The sequence below is a fragment of the Atractosteus spatula genome, chromosome 11 (genome assembly GCF_055471065.1).
Source record: "Atractosteus spatula isolate fAtrSpa1 chromosome 11, fAtrSpa1.hap1, whole genome shotgun sequence".
NCBI lineage: Eukaryota > Metazoa > Chordata > Actinopteri > Semionotiformes > Lepisosteidae > Atractosteus > Atractosteus spatula.
The window spans coordinates 35,875,079-35,899,302 of NC_142716.1; the positions used below are offsets into that span (position 1 = coordinate 35,875,079).

The window sequence follows — 24,224 nt, forward strand, 5'->3', positions numbered from 1 at the left end:
AAGTAGGTACAAAAAACCAAAAGAGCTAAATGGGCCAAATATCCTCATTTCATAGGCAACATTTTTCTGTTATATTTAAAGGGAATTAAATCTGTAACAGAAGCTTCACCGTAATTGATAAGGATTTTGCTAAGGCATAGATGCATCCCAGAGGCACTCTGCATCAAAGCAGATGAGACTTGAAAGTTTAATTAGCTGCTCATGGATCAAAATTAGCTAAGCCATATTGTGGTCTGTGAGGGGTGCAGACTCACAACTGAATCACTTATCCATTTCTTTATAGATTGAGCTGTGCTGCACTTGCCACACAGTCCTTATTATAATTCTGTAGTAAAATAGAAACGTATCAATTTTACCTGCTTTCTTCACACAGAATCAGGGCTGTAGCACAGATCTGCTTTGTGCTACAAAGACACTGCTATACCTACCTTCTTGGACCATCGCAGCAGCCAGGGAGCTTTCCATGTGATTGGCCAACAGAGCTATAGGTGCATTAGCAATCCCATCAGCCAGCACTATGGACACCAAATGTCCAGCAGTGTCAATGGGATCCAGTGCCGTTGCTGCCTCTGCAAACAGCTGAGCGCTGGTGAAATTTGTGACTCTAAGCAAGATTCCTGGCTTCACCTCTAGGGCCACCAGGTCACCTACAACAGCTGTGCCCATTTGAAAGAGAGAGAAAAAAGAAAACAGCTCAAAACCAAACTACTCAAAAATGAAAAGTAGTAGAAGCACATACACAAGATGTATTACATGTTTATTTGAGAGCCCGTAGATAACTAATCATTTCCATTCCATTGCTCCAAATAAATTTCTAGTCTGCATCACAACTCCAGCTGTAGTCTTCCCCATTCTTTTGCCAGCCAGCAACTACCAAAAATAGATTATTTACACTGATACCGTACTGTTCAACAGCTGATGCCCTATTGAGCAGCCCTTATTGTAATGTTGGTAGACATACTTTCTCCTGCCAACTGGGTGATTTTCTTTCCAGCGTTCTTCTCTATGAAATCCTTAAGGTTTCCATGCTCGGGTTCGAACACCAGCTCCCACTGCGACCACTCTGACAGGTCCTCCAGCAGGGGAGCACTCAGGAGACAGGCCAGGGCGTTTCCTATCCTCTGTGGCCCCAACAGGCCTACCGACTCATTTGCCTCAGTCCAGGAGCTCCTTTAAAAGCAACACAGTTGAAAACACATTGTAGTTACCATTGGATTAGCGAACAAGTAAAGGTTAAATTCATGCTGAAAAGACAAGAGACAAAACGTTTTGGCCGTGGAGCTTTCTTCAGGTGTGAAGAATAAAAACATAGTTTTTCAGCTTAAATCACTGTGCAAAATAGTGACGAGCCAGGTTTCATAGTTACAGCTTGTAATTGTATCTCTTATCTAATTAGGTAGCTGTGTCAGTTTGTGTAAGCTCAAAGGAACAAGTAAAGGTTTATTCCATGCTGAAAAGAAAAGAGACAGTGTTTCAGTTGTGGAGCCTTCTGAAGAAACCTGGCTCGCCACTATTTTTCACAATGATTTAAGCTAAAAATCTATGTTTTTATTCTTTTTGAGCATGTTAAATTAAACTATGATAGTAATCCACTAAAGTTTATTTTTACTTCAATAAATGCCCCCATAATACAAGCAGGTGTTTCTTCTATCTCCCATTTATGAACGCTTCCAAATTTTGGTCATGGAGAATCAGCAAAAGAGATCTAACCTTGCTTCCCTGGAAAACAGCGGCGCTTCGTAACGCACAGGGCTGGCCTGGCTGGCGTGAATCCCATTGCTCTGCTGCTTCTGGCGCTGAACAAGAACGACGAGAGTAGACAAGGACCCATACCCCAGCTCCCGACTGTCTCTCACTTTGTAGTGATTTCTTAAGGCGGATTCGATGGCAGGAAGCTATAACATTGATTGTGAAAAAAGAAAAGGGGTCAGCAGGACAGCAAGACAGACCATGCTGCTGTCTCTATCATCATGGGACTTTGGTCCTATTCTAGCCTTGGGGTCATGTACTCTCCTGTTGTGTGACCTACTGTATAGCCAACCTCATCAGGGTAAGTAGCTTTCTGATGGTGCATATATGTTTGCTATCTGGGACACAGAACTTGCAAACAAATTACAGGATGTTGAGCAGCTTAAAGGCTGCAAGCAGAGATAGTGTTAATGAGCAGCCTGTGACCATGGTTTGCCAGTCAATGCCTGTCTGAACACTCCAGGGATGGGGCTGGCTCTAACCAGCCAAGACAGCCACAGCTGGGTGAGCAGCAGCATCTCCTGGGGCCCTGCAGTGTTATCAGAATGAGAGCTGTGTCTGCTCCTCATCTGAGGCCTACTCCACTCTGGGCTCTGTGCAGCTCGCAGTTTGAGGGTAACCCAATGGCTTTCCAGTGTGTGTGGTCTCCACAGCTCTTGTGCTAACAGGAGTGTGAATGAAAATGCGGGTAGACAGGAAGAGCTCTCTTTGGATTTTACACATGATGATGCTGCTATTACTGAATGTTTTCCATTTGTTACTGCCTTTTACCCCAGGGAACCAGGGAACTTTCTGAAGCCTCTAGATAGTTCTGGAAGCTTCCTTTTAACTTCCAGAGAGCACAATTTCACTGCAGACTTATTTTTAAATGTTATTTACAGGAATATTTCAAGATGTGAATAAATGCCTTTTGTTTTTGGCATTAAATTAAGTATGTCAAATACAGCTTTTCACCCTGTAATGCTATTATGATTACAGTACTGTACGGTATTATGATTTTTTTAAGTGAGACACAATATCCAGTTCATAACTTATGCTGCACTATTAATTTTTTTGTTCCTATTTCTTTAGGGTATGAATAAATGTGGATGGCACTGTATTTTAACTGAGTTGTAGGATATTATTAATGCACAATGTGCAGGAAGGCAGAAGAGTAGATGTGACACCGAGCTTCAGCAGTGGCAGAAGCATGATCCTGTGCACGTCAGCCACATTAAAGTCTATGTCAAGTTAAAGCTGCACTGAAACAGAAACTGCATACGCTGCGTTGTGTAGAAATACCGTTGAATGCATGAACTATACCCTACAACATAAAAACAAAGAATTCTGAGGATTGGGTTAACACATCTTTTTATCAATCAATCACTTCAGGCATTCTACCAATTCCTTTGAGACAAATAACACATTTCAAGACTGACAGCTTAGTCAGACAAATACGTTTGAGATCTTTACTTGACAGTATTCTACAATATAGTCTACAATATAAATACAGTTGGCTGCTGTGTCTTTTCAAGGCCTGTAGGGTCCAGTCAGCATCACTAGATGGCAGCCTAAACACTTCCATTCATCACTCACTCTGTCTTGGCCTTCAACTCCACACTGTTTGAGGAACTCGAAGACATCCTGCTGGCTGGGTCTGAAGCCACACGCCCTGGAGTCCCAACTGCTGAGTGGTAGAGCCCCTACACCAGCCTCCTTCAGAATCTGTGCCAAGAACAAACCCAGTAAACCCCATTAACCACAGTGGGCACCCTTACAACAGATCAGACACACAATGGCCAGAAAACACAGTTAGGAGCTCAAAGGTCTGGTTTTCCCATGGGATGGGATGCAGACTATTCACAGTAAAGTAATTTACTGCTCAAAGGACAGTTTGTCCAATTTGTCCGCGGTGAGGGGGGGAGAGAATCGGAGCAAAATGCTTTAACAAATCAGAACACACATTTGAAGAAATTTCCTTTCCCAGTTAAAACAGGCTTCTCTCTCCCTATCCGTCTGTCTGTGTGTCTCATGGAGAGCAAGCTGGGATATGTGAAAAGACAAATTCCTAATGCAAGAAATTGTATAGAGCTAATAAAGTGATCTTATCTTATCTTATAAAATAAGCAAAATGGAGAAAAGAGCAACAAGTTGAAGGGAGAGATTAGCAGAATGAAAGAAGCGGTCCAGAAAGGCTCTTGCCTGAGACTGTTTCACCAGGAACTCCAAGAAGGTGCCGTGTTCCATATGGGCAAACTCTTTAAACTTAAAATGATTAACCATAGCCTTCTCCAGCTTGGACAGGTAGGACAGGTCAGGCAAGCCATTGAATTTGGAAATTTTCTCCTGGAAATACTGCTTCACGGAAGCTAGAGGCAAAACGGTACAAAAAGGCAAATGTCAGCTAGGGATCAACTAAAAAAAACACAAAGAAGGCTCTTTTCCCTACAGTTCCCCAAACCATTTATCCCCAAACCATAAAACCGTCATTTTTTTTGGTCTTATCAGTTTGCAGTCTTAAGTGACTTAATGTAGGTAGCACTGTTATTATTGTTTTCACTCAAGAATTAGATGCGGGTGTTATGTATTGAAAAAGGCACCGATAACTTGAATATATACTTCTAGGGCTTCACCTGTTTTTATATTTATTAACATTACAGAGAATCACCACAGGGCTGTGTCTTATCTCCCACACTGTGCATTTTGTACACTAATAATTGTAAGAGCAAATACACAGACATCTCATTGAGTTTGCTGATGACAGAGCCCTGGACAGCTTATTAAAGGACCCAGAAAATCACCATGGTCCCATTCTGAGTGATTTTACTTAATAGTGTGATGAATTCTCTTTAAAGGTACAGTAAAAGTAAAAAAACAGAAGATAAAAAAGGAGCTGATCACTGATTTTAGGAAAGATGCAAGACCCCTCCAACGACTGTAATTAATGGTCTGTAGAAACCGTAGAGGTTTTTCAATGACTAGAAGTACTTAGGACTGGACATAGTCAAAATTTGAGGTAGGACAAATAGGACACCACTTATGAAAAAGGCCAACAGAGACTTTTTGTTCTTAGGAAATTCAGCAGCTGTACTTTAATGTAGACAGGGCTATTTAACACTTTTCTATAAATCATTTTTTAATTTAAAATACTGTCAAATGTGTCAGTTTGGCAACATCAGTACTGTTAATTGTAATAGGTTGGGGAAATTAGTAAGGATAAGCAGCAAAATAACTGGTGGAAATCAAATCAACCTAAATAAATAAATAAATAAACAGAAGGGGAAAAGCATTATGGAATGTATAGCTCACCCCCTCCACTGTGAATTTACACTACCCCCATCTGAGAGGCACCTCTGTGTCTCCAGGTGCAATGGTAACAGTCTCAGGAAATCTTTCATCCCCTTCACAATCTCCCTCTCAAACATAGGTCACCATATAAAAAAAATAATTCAGTATTGCAAAAACGACAAGGTCCTGGGTTGAATTTTGGACCTGAGGTACTATCTTCATGGAATTTGTACATTCTCCAATGTGTTTGTGCAGGTTTCCTCCGGGTGCTCCGGTTTCCTCCCACACTCTAAAAACATACTGGCACATTAATACGCTTCTAAGAAAACTGTCCCTCGTGTGAGTGTGTCTGTGTTTTCTGCAACGGACTGGTATCCCATCCATCCTTGAGACTCCAGCTTCCCCATGACCCTAAAATGAATTAAAGCAGCTAGAAAATGGATGGATGGATATTAAGCAACACAAGGGACATGAACGCAAACACCTGTCTAGAGTGACGAGCTTTAATACTGAAAGTTGTGAGATTGCTCTGTGAAAGTACACTACAACCATCTGTGAGAGACCTCTGTGACTCCAGGTGTAACACTGCTCATTAGTGTTTAATGACCGACAGAACCCCTACCCTCGCTAGGAGCTTCTACAGCTGCTTTCTGTTCCCTGGTCTCCTTATCCTGGGTGGGCTTGTGGGTCTTCTCTTTGGCCACCAAGTCTGTGGGCACCTCCAGAGAGCCGCCACAGATGGCCAGTTGGAACAATGCAGTGGACAACCGGTCACCTGACACCCGGAGCAAAAAATCCTGAACATGCTGGAGAAAATAAAAAAAGAAGAATCCAAACAATTTTACAACTAAACACAATGGGCCTGCCTGTCACACAGACATCTGACTGTGGAGAATCGTCTGATTTTGTGGCATTGCTGTGCTTATCACATTTTTACACCATGTATTTACTTTGTCTTATTACCACGATTTCACTGTGTTTTAGAAGGTAGCAAAAGATTTGAAAACAAGTCTCCCTTTTCATGGTAGTATAATGGCAAAAGGATTTTACATAATAAAAGAAAATAATCCTACAAAAACAGTTAGTATACAGCTGTCACCAGGCAATGAAATACTGTATAAGAAAAAAACTAAAACATTAATAAACATCATTTTAGCACAGGCTTGGATTAGTAGATGCCAAGCATGACAATGCATAATGAGCAAAGGATTTAGAACATCCTGATCCCTTTATTAAGCTCGGCTATAACCTTTCTTACCCGAAACGCCAGCTTACAAGATTTTCCAAGCAGCTCTGCATCACATGTTTTATTACAAAACATGTAGACACAGCCAAGACATGCAACACCAAGCTTCTGTTCTGATGTCAAAGATGCACTACTAGGAGGTTTGTGGTTCTGTGCTTAAGGTAAAGGGCTTGCTACCAGGGGGATCCAAGTTCAAGTCCCAGCTGTGCCTCTGACCCCCTGTGACACAAGCCGTTGCACCTCCTCAACCTTCAGCTTTTCAATGTGTAACACCGAGGTTGTGTTGTAAGTGACCCTGCAGATGATATTGTAAATGTTTAATCCTGAGATTTCCCAGGGTACAGTCTGTGAGGGGACAGACTGGACGTGACCAGAGAATGCACAGCTTGTTAAACTTTTGAAACGGTTTCAGAACACATTGAACTGTATTTGTCAATAAAGATTACGGATGACAAACAATTTCTGACTGTAAGAGCAGGGAAGTTAACCCTGGAGCTCTGTCTAAATTCCACTCTTGGACTGAACAATTTTCTTCCCTACAGCTGCCTCTTAATTGTACTGCTGAGGTAATTTGCCACTCCTCCCACTGATCTGCTGCTGGAGGAGATCACATATTACCCAGGTGGGGGTGCATTTTAGTGTGCCCCTACCTACTGTATATGAGATCCTTCGGCATGAAATGCACTATGTAAATACAATTAATTACTTTGATAGCCTTTTCCAGCAAACTGGAAGCCAACTATGCAGCACGGTGGAGCAGTGGTTAGTGTTGCCGCCTCATAGAACTGTGGCCCTGGGTTCAATTCCTGGGGTGCTCTCTGCATGGATTTTTGTATGTTCTCCCTGTATTTGTGTGGGATTCCTCCAGGTGTTACAGTTTTCTCCCACAGTCCAAATATATAATGGTAAGTTAATCGCCTTATGTAAAATCAGCCCTTGTTTAATGTTTTAATGTCTGCATGCTGCATGTTTCTGTCTTGAGTGTGCCCTGCGATGGGCATCCCATCCAGGGGGTATCCTGCCTTGCGCCCGTTGCTTCCTGGGAGAGGCTCCAGGCCTCCATGACCCCGAATAGAATAATCAATCATTGAAAGTTGGTAGAAGCGAATTTTGCTCAGAAGCATTAATCTTTAAAAATTCCTTCTCTATTTCAAACCAAACTTAGCAACATCAAGAAACCTTTCAGTATTTTAAAGATTTTTCAAAATGCTGGCAACCTTGACTCACCACATGCCATCACCCCCTGCCTAAAAGCATCCCCCTTGCTGCAGCAGACAATTTAGTACCTTGGTCATCCTGGTGCTGAACACCCCCTCTGTGTTCTTGAAGACCTCCAGCACAGCCTCCGCTGCAGTCAGGGAAGTGTACTTCTTCCTCAGCTCCCTACTGCCTCCTGAAGAGAAAAGCTCAGGCCCCTGAGCTGGCTCCATCAGGGTTCTCTTGATCTTCCTCATCCTGCTTTCCACCTCCTCCATGATTTCCCTCTGAATGGTGGCCCTGGCTTTGTCCATAGACTCATGCTCGGATTTCACAGCTTTCCTCAGCGTCTGGCAAAGCCCAAGGAGAGAGGGGGTCAACAGTCCAGTCTCTGAAGAGAAATACATGCACTTTATCTTGTCAAACACACACCAGCTTTGGAGCTCACCTTCCATTCATCCCTTGTGCTTTGTGGCATAATGGAAAGGACCTATTCCAAACAGAGTTTTAATTCTCAACAGAAGACTTTCAGAGCTTAGACCCTGATACTGCAGCACAGACTGAAGTGCATTTGGGAGAATCGGGCGTCACGCTTTCCCAAAGTCTTACCGAAATGGAAAGAGCGATGCTCTGGATTCTGACTCCCAGCTCGTATGGCGACTCGCAGTTATACTGATCTGCCAGGTGTTTCATGAAATCAGCCAGGTCCACTTTGGTGCGGTTGAGGTTGTGCTCTTTCATGAAGACACGCAGACTCTGCAAACATCAAGGAAAAACAATGGCCAGAGGCACAAGTTCATGTATGTGGAACATGTTACAGGACAGCTAAGGAAAAAACATTGAATGACAGCAAGCTGCCTCTTCCTTGTCCTGGTAACGATAAACTAGCACAGTGGAGTGAACTAAATTATCTGAATTTTAATTTGTTTGGTAATTAGGAGGGTGGCACGGTGGCGCAGTGGTTAGCATTGCTACTAGAGCCCTGGGTTTAATGCCAGACCAGGGGTGGAATCACAGTCCAAAGACATACTGGAAGGTTAATTCGCTTCTGGGAAAACTGGCCCTGGTGTGTGCGTGTCTGTGTGTGCCTGTGCTGGACTGGTGTCCCATCCAGGGGAATCCTTCTTTGTGCCTGTTGCTGGCTAGGATAGACTCTGGCTCCCCCATGACCCTAAACTGTATAAAGTACTTAGAAAATGGATGGGTGGTAATTAGGATGAAACAGTTCTGATTTTTCTCCTGCAAATCAAGTCAGGGTCAAGATCTGTTATGAAATTCCAAATCCTCCAACAGTCTGTCTCTGAGGGCTTCTGGGACAGGTGAGAGAAAAACAAATGATTGGGATTATATTCCAATTCCAGTTCTTAGTTACCTAAACTGGTCTAGTTATTTGCTTTTCATCAATATGTTTTCAATTTTTTCCCAGGGCTTTTACAGCTGATCATTTAAAAGATGCCATTATTTCAATAAATTATTATTTTCAATAAATTTGTTTGAGTTCAAACAAATAACCAAATCTCAATTGTCAGAAGAAAAGCCAAATGTCAGAAGTTGAGGTTTCCCCCTTACTACAGTTTAGTGTGGTAATACTGTAGTAAAGTCTAATGCAGAATGGTGAAATTATTAAATTACAGCAGAGCATGCATATCAGGACTCGCTTCTTTACAGAGAGGTTTTTAGGGTCTGGAGAAAACAGGCCTAGCCCCGCTGTTGAAGCTGATTCCTTGGGATCCTTGAAAAAATAGCTGGAATAAATCCCTTAATCAAGAAATTACCGGCATCCAAAACAGCAAGATGGGACAAACAGCCTTTTCTCATTTGTACCACGTTCTTATGAAACAAAACAGTGGGAACACGACATGAAAATATATGCAAAGCATAAGCAATGTAAAACATTAGGACAATTGGAAAATGACCATGCAAATTTTCTCCAAACGACCTTTGGAAGTGAGCCTGACATTATGTGCCCTAGGAGATGGAGGCTGGAGTGTTCAAAGGTGATCACTGAAGGAGGGTGTCCTCAGGGGAGATCTCAGATGGGGGCATCCTCAGAGGGGATGTCTGAGGGGGGTTTCGCTCAGAGGTGATCTCTGAGGGGGGGGTGTTTGAAGGTGAACTCTGAGGGGCTGTGCTCGGAGGTGATCTCTCTGAGACAAAGTGTGACAATCACAATCACCTTTATGATGTCCACAGTTTCGATCTCACGTATGTCATCGTCCTTCCACATGCGATCCACTTTAAACATTCTGTGGATCAGAGGAATCTTGCACAGGGGGCCCAGATTCAGCTCCTCAAAACGCTTCTTGTTTTTCAGGGCTGCCAAGCTCTGGCCGAGTTCGTAGAGGGTGCACACCGTGCGCACTCCTTCCACCGACTACGAGAGAAGACACACAAGAAACAGATCTCTTATCCAGGACAGTGACACAGTTGCTACTGTAACTGCCTTCACTTCACACACGGTGACCTTCAGCAGATACATCAGTGGACAGGTCTTTTCTGTAGCAACCCCGAGAGCCACTACCTAAATGCCTGCTGACACAGTAAAGGAAGTGACTTCAATGAAATTGAAACTGAAATTGAAATTCAATGAAATTATCCATAAGAATGTAAAAAGCTTTGGTAGAGTATATATTCACAGATCACTATAAATACAAAGTGGATTTACAAACAAAATCAAATTTGTTATAGAAGTGAGTCATTTCTCCAAAGAAGCAGCTAAAAACTATTAGCAAAAACACTGCATGACTGCGTTCTTTGATCCCCTTTAAAAGATGTCAGTATTAGTGTCAATAGCAGTTTTCCATCCAAGGCGGCTCAATAGTCTACAAGTACAGTATGTTACGTGTTATGTGGACTGATATCAATTTTGAAGACAAGCTATGGAAAATATTAAAACACTGGTGTAAATTATTTCAGTTAATCCATACCTAAAACGGTCATATTAAAATAGCTTTCTGGATCTTTCCTAATTCTAATTCAGTCATTAGTGGCCCTGTAGGTGATCCCTTTGAACATGAATTTCTACAATATATGCCAAAGTATGCTGATAAGGACATGTGCAACTACAGTAGAAGCGTCCTTTGAATTAGATGTTAAACTGGAATCCTGACTATTCGGTCATTAAAGATTCTAATACAGATTTAGAGAGCCATTATTGAGAGCATTCTGACTGCCTCTATAACTGCTTGGTTTGGCAATGCGCCTGCCGCTCCAAAGTAGAGTAGAGTAGTGTAGTTTATTGCCATATGTACATGTACATTGGAATTCTTAATCGCGCTGATCTCTCAGGACATACACAATACAACAGACAACACTACACAATGTAGACAACAGGAACAATAAATAAAAATAAATATGTAGTAGTGAGACTAAGAAAAAAAGGGGTAGACTACATAAACAGTGCGTGCAGATGTGTACTGAGTCTGAGGCCCTGCAGTTAGCTGTTGTTGAGGATGCACACTGGCAAACTGCAGTGTGTTGTTCACTCTGTGAAGAGGGTCATTGGCTGTCATTCAATCTGATTTGTACAATTCCAGAGCAAACGAACAGGCAGGAAAGATTGCTGGTGACCCCTCCCACCCAGGTTGCCTCCTGTAACAGCTTCTTTCCTAGGGCTGCCTTTTTTCTTAACCCAAATTCCTAGTTAGTGTATATGTGCACTGTCTTAATGATGTCTATTATCTTCTTGTGTACGGTATATAGAGAATGCTTTTGCAGCACCAAGTACACCAGAGTAAATTCCTTGTACATGAAATGTACTTGGTGAATAAAGGTCATTCTTTATCTCTCCGTCCTAAGGTTCCACCTCAATTCAAGTCATGAAGTAACTTATTGCGTCTCCTTTAGATCTGCCGTTACAGAAACATTCAGGTAATGGATGGATATATTCCTTCCTACGGGTAAAGTGCTTAAAATGGGGATTCTTGTCTGGACCACATTCCCCAGAATGCTGTGGGGAATGGGTTGCTGCCCTTGGTCACCTAACCAGCTGGTGCTAGACAATGGGTCAGACGACAATTTTAAAAGCAAGAAGCTTAGGCTTCCAACTGTTGCTCAATCTGTTACCTGGGAACAGAGGGCAGATCCCAGAGGTAATGAAGAAGGAGGTGACTGACCAAATAACAGAGAAACTAAGATACCTGTAAGTCTGAAAATTCACATCTTCAAAGTTCCTGTTTCATAACATCCTGCACAAGGGTGCGGTGCAGATCCTTTTGGGTGAAACACACTATATACAGTATATACAGTATCTAAGCAACTACTGTAATTAACAAATTTTACTCTTACTGTATAGTATATTGTGAATAACAATTGGTCCTCTACTTTATATAAAAATTTCTACCTCACTGTTAACTCTTCCAAAGCTTTCCAATTTCAAAAGCACAACAGAAGGAGAAGCGGGGCTCACCTCAATAAAACTATTTATCTCCCTGAGGGTTCTCTGAAGCTCCTTCACAGCAGTTAGATCTCGCACAGCAACAATTTGTATACTATGCAGGGACTTAATTCGTAAATGTCTGCAGATTCGGGAGTCAACCTATGAAAATTAAGAAAAGAAAATTACTGCATAATTACACAAGTTTTTTTATTGCCATACCTTGGAGACAAAACAAAGCTAAAACTTATTTTCTGCATTCAGTTCTTTGCTGTTTCAGTCCATATACTGTACATGTAAAATTATTAATCAGTGACTTGTGACTGGCTGCTGCCTACTGACACACATTTCTATGACAAAAACAAAAGATTTTGTGCTTTTAAAGACTGAAAATGTTAATTTTCAATTGTGAAAGCAATTTTATCCTGCTGTGCATCCAAGCTGCTGTTTTTGAGGAAGACAATGAATATTTTTTATTTATTTTTGTAAGACAGCAGGATAACACTTTAAAATATTCATAAAAATGGAATTGATTTATGATCAATCAAGTGTGATTCAACACCATGCTGAGTGACTTCTGTGTCTGTCAGTTTTTTGTTCTCCATTGGTCAGACACTGATCTTAATAGGAAACAAAGTAATGATTAGGAGAAAAATATCATAGCTACTTCTAAAGAAAGTAACAGTTGTGACTCCAGAAAAGAGCGCCCCATAGCACCAGCAATTGACTGCCCTACAATCAGAAATAACCAATTGCACATACAGTACACATACAGTATATACACTTCCTAAGGATCTGCAATCCACACGGACAAGGAGACATATTGTAAGTGGAGATTGGGAGCAAGTGTTTTTAAACCTGAGAAAACTTCCCTATGACCCTTCAATGAGGTGGTGGCTAAATAAAAGCCTTAAATCAATACGTTAATAACACACAAACAAGCAATGAAAGGATCAAATAGCCTCAGCTAACTTACTGTATAAACTTTGAATGTTCTTATTAACACTTAGTACTATACAGAATGTTAGTAAGAAACTTAAGTCATAAACAGATGTGAACAGACAAGAAGAGTGCAATCAAACTGTTTGTCTTAATGACAGTTATGCTCATGTTGCAGTTGTACAAATTACAGCTACTTTGTTTGTATTCCAATTGCTCACTCTTCAACAATCATTCCAAAGGAAACCATGATTACTTTAAGTACCTTCTGAAAACAATAAACCAAACCTAACCTAACTGAACCTAAACCTAACTGAACTTTTCATTGTGGTCACTTTAAGTCTACTAAACTCTTATTAAATAACCATGACCACAAATCTGATTTGGACTTCAACAACTGGATTTGCTCCTTCTAGTGACGTGTGCTCATAAAAACTTTTCATTTTGGGCCATTTGGTTCACCAGCTTCCTTTTCTTGTTAGTTTCTTCCTTTTATTAATATCCGTATTATTCCCATCTTGGGTAGTGTGCCTCATGAACTTTAGACGTGATAACTCAACCTCAACACAAGTGTTAACCAAAGGCCCAGGCATTATAGTACTTTTACTCAAAATAACTCGGTGACCATTTTATACACATAAAACCCGTGTGAAAATCCTCACTCCACACCTCCACTCAACCACTGGTGTTATATACAACATGTGAACTGTACAAACATTTATTGCTTGAGGCTGTCTCAATGGAGCTTGAAGGGAATAACTGATAAGTTACAGTGCTGCCTAAGCAAATACAAGTAACAACATTTACAAACATTTACAGGACAAACGTATTCTTGGACATTTATATCCACCAACCTCTTTGCTCGTGACAAGCTCTCCTTCGGCAGCGATGGCACGGATGCAGTCCTGAGCCAGGCTGTTCACCTCTGAAATGGAGAAGTTTCTCCCAGGCCTCCTCTCCAAACTGAGATCTTCCAGAACTTCTGCAGCCTGCATGTTTGAATTGTGAATTTCCCTCATCTGGGCATTGTAGGCCTCCTTAAACACTGGGGCGCTTGATTTGCTTCTCACTTTCTTTGCTGCCTCCTCCTGGAGATTCTTCTGCTGGGCTTTTGTCAGCTTGGCTCCCAGAGCTGGGAAGTCGGACTGGGAAACTGCAGAAGCCACAGGAAACGGGACAACAGCTGGCCAGTGAGAGGGCCCTGGGAAGACCGCAGCTGGAGTTACTAACAGGGCTGGTCCCTGAACCATAGGGTTCGGTGGCTGTGGGGATTCAGCTCTCTGCTTCGCTATTTTCATAGTGCTCTGCTGTATAGCTGCAAGACAAGAACCAGAACCAGCTTATGAGATAGGCAGCAGTTAATCAAAAATGCAGGAGACCAAAAAAGGAACATATAATTACTGTATATCTCTACAACACTGACCATGAATGACCACACAATAGAGGAATCTTTGTCTCTCATGGACCCAAATATTGCTTTAGGTCACCACATCACAGGAAAAGCTGAGGCTACAAAATTGAATGAATTTAGTGAAACATCTTAAGGGAATCAGAGAAGGTTTTGAGGAAATCACTATAATATTAGAAAAGTAGCAAACATAACTTTTCTGCTTTTAAAAACATCTAGTTCTCTTTATTAGGCCTAATAAATTGATTTTTTAAATTATTTTTAACTGTCAAAGCCATTCAAATGCATTTTACTGATTCCTCTTCCACCACGAGAAACTGTTCTGCTGTTGCAATCTTATTCTAAAAAACTCATCAGCTAAAGGCAGCCTTCATTACAGAATCACCAATCACAAGCAGTGTGTACTGTATATGGTTCAGTTTGAACTTAGGCATACAGTGGAACAAAGAACAGCCTGGGTGCAAAGCACAAGGCACTAACCCCTGTAAAATCTTCACAATTTCATCAAAGAATAAGATAAAGAAACAGCAGAGTCATACAGTACATCTAGACTGTGCAACAACGTATAAATTGGGATTCTTCTTACCAAAAAGGTTTTGGCTAACTATATCAAAATCAACTTAAGTGGTTAAAGCCATGAAAGAGATATCAATGTTGAGTGGCAAGGACCAGCTGCTTGCTGGCAGTGGTAACTGCCCTTTGCCCATATGTCTGGTTACTAAAATTTCTTTCAGTGATGAAAAGGTGCTATTTCTGTTGCTTCTTTGGTTTTGTTTGAAAACTTTGACATTTTTTTGTAATGGAATTGTAAAAAGTTATCTGGATTTGCAAAGTTTGTTGACTGAGGCAAAGAAACTCTTTGGGGTGGGAAATTCGCCACCAGTTACAATAAAGTAAAACAATAAACCAAACCTAACCTAACTGAACTTTTCATTGTGGTCACTTTAAAAAAACAAAAAAGTATATGAAAAATCATGTGATGATGTAGGTTTTCTCCTACTTTGTAAATGTTTTCTGAAATTCAAAATGTTGTGGCACATTTAAAGTCCAGTCCTGCCTGTAACCTTTAAAGTGCAGCCCTTGCTTCCTCTTAAGCAGTCATTCAAATCAATTTCCTCGTTAGATTAAACGTGGCTGAACCTACCGTTTTGACATTTCACTTCATTTTTAAGGGTTTGTCCTCTGACCTTTATATTAAACATTTTCAACAGCCTGATCCATTCACAGGTGTTGCCTGGATATCACATGGAGACATTTGATTCCTCAGGTTTTGCTCGCACTAAAACCTCTGTGTGCCCTTTAGCAATGTAATAAACTTTACCTGATGGTTCAGCCTTGGCAGCCTGAGGCTGAAGTGGCTGTGTGGCCCACTTCATCTCCAGAGGCTTTGATGTCTCTGGGCCTGGGAGAACAGAAATCGCAGAGATTGGCCTGTGGTGAGAATTGTGAAAAACCACATCTCCTTCGATACGCAAGTCATCCTTCAAAGACTCTATAAAACTGGTGACAGAAGGAAAGCCGAAAGACCTCACAGTCAGGTTCCTCTTGTACTTCTGACTGTAGAAGAGAGACAGCTTTTTGAGTGGAATACCTTCAGGGTGCTGTTTTAATAGATCTGTGACATCCCAGCAAGCCTTCTCCATTTTGCCTGTAAATTAAAATAAAATTGTAAACAGTAAATTTCTTTTGGACAGTGAAACAATAAAAACAAAGATTAATTATAAACAAAACAGTTAACTATCTTGCAATCTTGAAATAAAACATATTACTGTTCCAAAGGAACTGAAGCAATGCAATGATGCAGTTTAAAGTAATGCTTCTTAGATAAAGTTAAGTAACAACAAGCAAGCTTTTAAGTAAATGTCAAATTGGCTTTTAAATCTGTCAGTTATCTAAGGTTTTTTACACAATTTTTTTACAATTCCTATAAAAGCAAAACTCATTCACAGCAGACATAAGTCCTACAGTCAAACCTTGTGTGTAACATTAATCCATTAGAATGGTAACTACTGCTTCCTGACAGTGAGCAAATGTTAGATCATGAGTTTATTAAACATACTAAAATAGAGACAAACACTGTCAGAGATGGAAAACCCAAGGCTTACACAGTATCTCTAACACACAAACATGAGCAAGGTTCAGATTTTCACAGCAAATTCAAAACTCTTCAAAAGTACATTTGGACCTGTCCCAGTTATGAATTCAGTGAGATAATTTAAAACTGGGGAACGTGTTGTGTGCAGTACGAAATGATAATATCATGTAGGGATAGCCTTCTGTCACATTCTTTTCATCAGTGAACTTTTTCAATGTTACATTACTGAGCATTTCTAAGCTTTTCTTTGTACACCGTCCCAGATGTGTATAATCAGCATTCTTACAATAAATGTATTCACTAGGAGCAATCCAACATTTCTTAAAGAAAAGAGCATGATTTTGACTATGGTTTTCTCTGTATCATAGTCAAATTAATCATTTCCTAAATTTCCACATGCCTTGTATTAGCTAATACATATCTTTCATTACTGGCAAGGCTCTGAGACCAGGAAGACACACACATACATTTCAGTTCTACGCCTGCTCGTCACACAAACCATAACTCAGTGTCTGTGTCCATGGCACCAAATCTGAATCTGCTCACCCAACAAACCTATGTTTACACCAGAAGCTATTTTGTTTTGATATATACTGTAGTAATATAGGTCACACCCTGTTCCTCAGACTGGAAAGGATTTGGGAAGGAGAGGCAATGTCTCTCAGGCAGTTTTTCCAAAAAGAAGCATTCATTCACCGTTAGAAAGATCAATGTTAGGTGGGAAGGGGCAGCAAAGCAGAGCCTGTCCCAGACGCATAAAGTGAAAGACTGGACCACACCCTGGGTGGGCAAAACCTCACAGGAACACAGGCACAAAAGTAACCAATTAACTAAAGGGAGCTGGGAGGAAACTGGAGCGCTTGAAGAAAACCTACATGGACATGGGGAGAACACGCAAACTCCACCCAAACTGGAACTGAACCCAGGACCCAAGAACTGTGAGGCAGCCACACGCTGAAAAAGGGTAGTCCTGCATAACGTCCTGGGAAGAGCTCACCATTGAACACAATTCAACTTGTGTTTAGCCTATAAGATGGAGTCAAACACTATCAAGTGTACTTAACAACTTCCTCGTCTTCTTTGTAAAACAAAGTTTAATCAATAAATTCTATTCAGACTTGTTTTTCTGTGGAGGTGATCAATCCAGGAATAAATAACATGGCATAACAATTTAACTATTGTTTGGTAATATAGTTCCTACTGAGAGGGATGGAGGAAATAGCTGTTTTTTGCTTGTTTAAAAAATCAATACAATAAAAAAGAAGAAGTTAGAATTTGTGAAAGTACGGAAAACACCATAATAAAAATGATAGCACAGTTCAAGCACAGTAAATACAGTTCACAGCAGAAGTGAAAGTTACAGAACAATCTCAGTAAACTGTACCTAGAGAGAAACTAGCCAAAAACTGACAATGACTTCCAAAACATAAAACTGATACTGATGCATGTACAGTACATCAATATTCACAATGGCATTACTTAAAATGATTTTTTTTTGTAAAAAAAACCTCCACTGACAAAATTCCATAGCAACAGTCATGGTACAGTAAACTACAATATCACAAAATAACACAAAGTTCTCTGTACTAATGCTAATTAAAGACAGTTCCAGGTGAATCCAATCAAGAGGGAGGCAGCTGAAACGAAACCGCTTATTCCAGTTTTTAAGTAATCAAATGTCATTGCTGCTTCCTCATTCCTGTGATAAGACAATAACAAAAAATTAAGCTAATACAACAATGGCAGAGAGTGACACTGGAATATACAGCGCTAGAATTCAAACAGATCCTAAGTGATGTCTTACTCTATAGAAGGAACCTCAAATCTTTCATTTTTCCTGCACTGCATGTACATGTACAGTAGATAAGACATAAACCAGCACTCCCCCATTCAGTATAAGACTGCAATATCAATCCATTTCTTTCACTAAAGCATCACATCTTGGACTTTTTGTTGGTTCTTCTTAATTAATCCCAGGACAAATCTCCCAGGAGAAACTCAGCATGACAGTAAACATTGAAAAACCTTCAGGCGACAGTTCAAAAACATTTAAACTGAGGTTGTCAAAGATTTGCAAAATAACCCGAGCGATTTGGTAACCTGAAGCTAACTTGAAAATGACAAAAAAAGCACAGCACTATTTTGTAGCCTTACCAGTGTATATAGATCCTGTATTTCTTTTATAGTCACCTCGGATGCTGCATTTCCTGTGAAGCTGTGAACTGGTAATTCTGTTAACAAGAGGCAGTAGTCCTGCTTATATTACTTCAGTCCCCACACTGTGAAGAGTGCCTCCCCCACGGTTTGATAAAGCCCAGACAGCTAATTTGAGCTTACCATGAAACAGAAAGTGAAAGCAAGGAAAGGAGCCCTTTAAACACAGACAGCCTCTTTCAGTTACATTTCACTTCTCTCTGCTTGGTTTCTGGTTTCCATCGCTTTCATAGTAAATCACACTCACATTCAGGATTATCGGTATGACAGGAGAAAAATTAAGGATAAGCCCACATCAGGTTTTAAGTTTTGATTTTAAAATATAAAAAGCTTGTTTGCATGATTTTTAACTATTTTTTACTATCTAGAATTTCCTATACAGTCTGAATCCTGTATCACTTCTAAACTGGACAGAACATAAATATCTTGGATAACAGTACTTTTAACCACTGCCACATTCCTCAGCTGAACATGTATCCTGTGAGCATTTACAGTCAAAAAGGCTTGTTAGCTCTGGCAACACTTCCTTTAAAAGGTGTTTCAGAAGGTATTTGAAAAGGTACAATCTGATGCCATCATTCACAAAGTTTATATCAAAACACATCACTCAAATGACCTTATGACTGCTTCTCTACAGAAAAAGCATGAGGACTTAGGTTTCACTTTCCTGGCTGAATACAGCGGTTTCGTTTCTGCTAGTTCACTCAGGGCTCACTCAGGGCTGTTGCATAACACCGGTGCTCTGCCTAGCAACAGCAGAGGAAACGTTTTTTCTATATTTCAGACAATAGCCCCGTGGTACAGACAAATTTGAGAGGCCAACAATTTCCCGTTGAACAGAATATTCCTATTTATTTCTATAAATGATAAAGCGCACTGACATGGAGACACTGTACACAGCAGCATTCAATATACACTATTATAAAGTAACACTGTCACAATACTGTTGCTTTTGTAAACCAGTAAAGGTGGTGGTGAGGGGAGTCCTCCAATAACTGTAAAGCCCTTTGAGTGGAGTGTCCAGAAAAGTGTGATATAAGTCTAAGGATTATTATTAGTTAAATACATATTAAGGTAACTTTAAGCAATTACATGCCCTTTATCACAATGCAAAGACACAATATTCCAAAAACGATTTGCTGGAACTTCATACGCAAACAATTAAAAGTCAATTATTCTTCCAAACCTTAGAAAATTTGGGCAAAGCCCAAACTGTTTTTCTTATTAGATTTGAACTTAATTCAATATGAACGAATGTAAAGTTTCTACAAGTAGCCTGTTTCAACATACAGGAGCAACATTTTGTTTAGGCTTCAGTTGTTACTTTTTACTTTACTTTAGTTGTTACTAAATGTTGTGATTGGCACAAGGCAACCGCAACAGCAGAGCAAACTAAAAGTTGTATTTAAATATGTCTTTAATAAGATGGCTCAATCTCCATTTCTTAATCTGCGTTTAACAACAAATAAAAATACAGGTTTTTGGAAGAGGCTAAATATTTTGATTTCCTTTTAAAAACATTTTTAATGATTTATAACCATCTATTTTCTTTTTTTAACAAGTACTTTCACTGTTCTCTAACCAAACAGAAATACATAAGTGACATACTGAAGTAATATTACAGAGCACCTACAGGGATTTTGCAGTGCTTTATTTCAGAATAATTTATGAAAAGAAGAACTGCAGAATTTCCAATCCCACGCGTTTTCTAAGCACGTTATCTAATACAGGGTCGTGGGGAGCAGGAACCTATTCCAGCGAGCAGCAAGCGTGAAGCAGGATACACCCTGGACGCGACACCAGTCCATCATGGATTTGCTTTTGAGCACAGGTTACTCAAAGGTCATAAGCATCTTTAGACACACTTTGAGTTGACAACATACCTGAACCCCACTTGACGGAAGAACTGGTGCTGGCATCCGGGTCTCCCTGCTGACCTGGGGCGCTCCAGTCGAAGTCCTGATCCGCAGGGAGGCCTGCGCAGTCGCCCGGACTCACCGCCTTCACGATGTTCTTTCCACCTTCACGCACCATCCGGGCCTCATCCCCGAGCAGCAGCAGCAGCTCCTGCAGGCTCTCCAAGCCATAATCCTTCAGGCGCAGCCTGCGATGGTACATAATTCCGTACGTCTTGCGGATTCTGGTCAGTTCTACGCCTTGGGGAAAGCTCTGGAGTAAGGCAATTAACTCCGCTCTCAGCTGTGGTTTCATGCCATCTGGAGAAAGGCGACAGGGAGATAAAGAACATTTTCGTTTTTGGAATTGTCAATAATTTATCTGCACTAGCTATTGTCATGCAGCAAAACTTTCAAGGGTTAGGAGCGGATTTCAATCAAAGAACCTGAAAACTGCCTAGCTGGTTTGCAATGTTTTACAAAAAAAATAATCTACTCTATGTATGAAATACATTTTGGAGTTTACTGTAAATGTAAAGGACTTCTAAAAACTTCCTCAGTAATTTCATCCTTGTGCTGCTGATACTGTATGTTAGAATGGAAGACAAAGACACATACGTCAGAATGCTATTGTGAAAAAATTTTAATAAGGTAATCTGTTCCTTTACATACTATAATTATAACTATGGAGCCGAGATTCTATTTCAATTTTGAATGGTTAAAAAAAAAACTTACTGTCTGCACAAAGTACGTATTTGATTTAAATAAGTTAATGGTAATACGTGATCAAATCTGTAATCCTTTATTAACTGACTTTACACAAAATATGAACAATATTAGCAACTAAGCACTATACAATATGCAGTAAGGCTCCTTTCCAGTGCAAGAGTGATGCAAAAGCTATGTGAAGTAGTGCATAGAATAGTTTAAATAGGGTTAGAGTATCTGTGTCTGTCTACTGTACTGTAATGGACTGCTATCCCATCCGGGATGTACCCTGACTTGTGTTCATTGCTTGCCGGAATAGGCTTCGTATTCCCTGCAACACTGAATTGGAAGGTGATTAGAAAATGGATGGATGGAAGTCAATGTCAGATCTGACATTGCTGTCGGTGCTGCTGTTTTTTTAATTTGTCTCTTTTTTTCTAAGAAGGCACCCAATGTCAATATGACAATGCATCATACCCTAGATTTTGTCTATTTACAATACATTCTTGGTTTGTGATAAAATATTTAAAAAGAAAAATACAGCCCATAAAAACAATGATGAGGAACATGCTTCAACACCCTATAGTGGGCTGAGCGTCAGATGTTTTACACCTTTTTCTCATGAAAGCCTTAAGAAGAAGATGATGTTTCCAGCCATGAACAAGATCTAGTTATGAATTACCACTGCTAAAATTGCCAAAAGTGGTATGTGTAAAACTGAGGATTCTGCATGAAACTTAATGACTGAGCATGCAACCCCTGGAGTTAACATTTCCCTTACTCTTCCTTTTTTTATCTGCTTGACGTTAAGGGTTTTGTGCGAAGTAACATCACATACTGAACTGGCATACATTAAGTGAAAAGGTGCCCATTTTATTATTTATAATTTATTGTGAAATAATATATTAACATTTATTACATAATAATTCCCAGAAACTCATAAGATTTTGTGCCCTGGCTCATTTGGATGATAAAGGCAAATACGTCAGAATGCTATTAATTGATTACAGCTCCATATTCAACCCAATAGTTCCTTCCAGACTAGTCAGGAAGCTGAATGACCTGGGCATCAACACCTCTCTGTGCAGGTGGATTTTGGATTTCCTGACTGGCAGACCACAGACTGTGAGGGTAGATGAGAAACTTTCTTCCACACTGACCATCAATTTAGGTGCCCCTCAGGGCTCTGTGCTTAGCCCTCTGCTGTTCTCCTTGTTTACCCATGTATGTTTGGCCAGACACAGCTCCAACTCTATCTTCAAATATGCTAATGACACTACCATCATTTGCCAAATCACTGCAAATGAGGAGACAGCCTACAGGGACGAGGTCAGGAACCTGGAGGAGTGGTGCCTTGACGATAATCTCTCCCTCAATGTTGGCAAAACCATAGACCTAGTCATTGATTTTAGAAAGCAGGGTGGGGACCACACAACTATTCACATCAATGGGGTGGCTGTAGAGATGGTTAGCAGCTTCAAGTTCCTGGGTACCTTCGTTGCTAATGATTTAACGTGGTCCCAGCATGTAACTGGAGCTACAAAGAAGGCACAACAGCGCCTTTACTTTCTCAGACAACTGAAAAAATTTGGACCGTCTTCAACTGTCCTTACCACATTTTAAAGGTGCGCTATCGAGAGTGTGCTCACATGTGGTATTACAGTGTGGTTTGGCAGCAGCTTGTTGTCTGACCGGAAGGCATTACAGGGGGTGGTCAGGTCAGCCCAGTCCATCATTGGAGTACAGCTCCCCTCTGTTTCAGACATTTTTACAACTTGCTGTCTCAGGAAGGCTGGAAGTATCACTAAGGATACCAGTCGTCCTGGTTTCTCACTTTCCTCTCCCCTTCCCTCTGGTAAGCATTATAGGAGCATAAAGGATGAAAGTCCAGACTCAGAGACAGTTTCTTCCCATAAACTTTCAGATTACTGAAATTTACCCCTACACCTCTGGCTCACACTGATGTGTTCTTTTTTTTCCTCTAAGATGTATGTTATTTAACTTGTTGCTGCTGTTCTGCGTTTTTGTATTTGGTGTTTCCTTAATATCTTCTATAGGAGCATACATGCAAATAAGCATTTCATTGCACTTGTGCATATGACAATAAAATAAAGTGAACTGAGAATGAGCACTGTCAAGCCATCTGGCTGTGAAGCTGTTCCAGTGCAGCCTTACCTTTGGGCGAAGCTGCTACAGGCTGAGGCGGAGACACAGCAGGAGATGAACCAGTAAAGGCTGAAACGTCACTGGCACCATCTGCGTCCCACGAGGCTGAGGCGGATTTGCTTTGAATGACATAGCCACTTTCCTGCTTCACCATATCGACTATGTCGCTCATTGATGCCACCAAATCTTTAACTGATTTGAATCCCAACTTTCTCACGGAAAGGGGCTTTTGGTACCTGTAGTAAAAGTTCTTGCTGATCTTATTCACAGGGAAACCTCCTGGATACCTCTTGCACAGTCTTTGCAGCATTTCACGAAAGGCCTCTATTGAGCATTCTGGTGCAAAAGAGCAGAAACCCAAGTCACGCTGTTTCAAACTACTGCCTTCTAAACTGTTACAACAATAGTTGTGTCACATAAGAAATCCTAACTGAAGTAGAACAACATATCCACAAAATCCCCACAAAGGTCCTGCCTACAGTATATCAAGGGTAGATCAGTTTATCTGGCTGGTGGAAACTCCTGACAAGCAATTGCTCTCAATTTTAACCTAAAAGCAAACTGAAATGATAAATTACTACGATTGCCCACAACTGAAATGTTAAGTTGCTCTTAAGAATGCATGTATTTTTAAGAGGAATCCGTTACTGGAGTAAAATCAGATCACAGATAACTACACTGATGTTTTACGCCATGACTGAAGTCATCATTTTTTTTACCCAATACTCTTTGTGACCAGTTAAGTGAACTGAGAACAAGTTAACTGCAATGGTACTCTAACCCTATTGGACAGTTGAAGTGCCCTAAGGGCTAGACAGACACCCTACATTAAGAAACAGCAAACTTATTTAGGAAATGATTACAAACCATTTGGATTTTTTTGCCAGTATGGCATTCTGTAAACTATTCAGAGGAATATGTGGAATTCTGAGTGACAGCGATATGGGGCAGGTGCTGTTTCATCA

The 24,224-nt window shown here is 40.5% G+C and overlaps 1 protein-coding gene across 5 annotated transcripts in view; it reads right to left on the reverse strand.

The window, feature by feature from the left end:
* LOC148823946 (uncharacterized) overlaps positions 1–24,224 on the reverse strand; it is a 78,737-nt gene that overhangs the window by 49,898 nt on the left and 4,615 nt on the right. For 2 of the 5 annotated variants that reach the window (XM_088927894.1, XM_088927893.1), the window contains exons 4-17: positions 23,269–23,595; positions 20,374–20,706; positions 15,503–15,829; positions 13,628–14,088; positions 11,868–11,996; positions 9,636–9,833; positions 8,069–8,215; positions 7,549–7,809; positions 5,639–5,822; positions 3,931–4,097; positions 3,325–3,453; positions 1,711–1,895; positions 962–1,170; positions 429–656 (exon numbers count right to left, since the gene is read on the reverse strand). In XM_088927894.1, the coding sequence (XP_088784020.1) occupies positions 429–656; positions 962–1,170; positions 1,711–1,895; positions 3,325–3,453; positions 3,931–4,097; positions 5,639–5,822; positions 7,549–7,809; positions 8,069–8,215; positions 9,636–9,833; positions 11,868–11,996; positions 13,628–14,088; positions 15,503–15,829; positions 20,374–20,706; positions 23,269–23,595 (3,285 nt within the window). Of the gene's footprint in view, positions 1–428; positions 657–961; positions 1,171–1,710; positions 1,896–3,324; positions 3,454–3,930; positions 4,098–5,638; positions 5,823–7,548; positions 7,810–8,068; positions 8,216–9,635; positions 9,834–11,867; positions 11,997–13,627; positions 14,089–15,502; positions 15,830–18,430; positions 18,555–20,373; positions 20,707–23,268; positions 23,596–24,224 lie in introns of those variants that run through there. The other 3 variants (XM_088927895.1, XM_088927897.1, XM_088927896.1) reach the window with 3 other exon arrangements.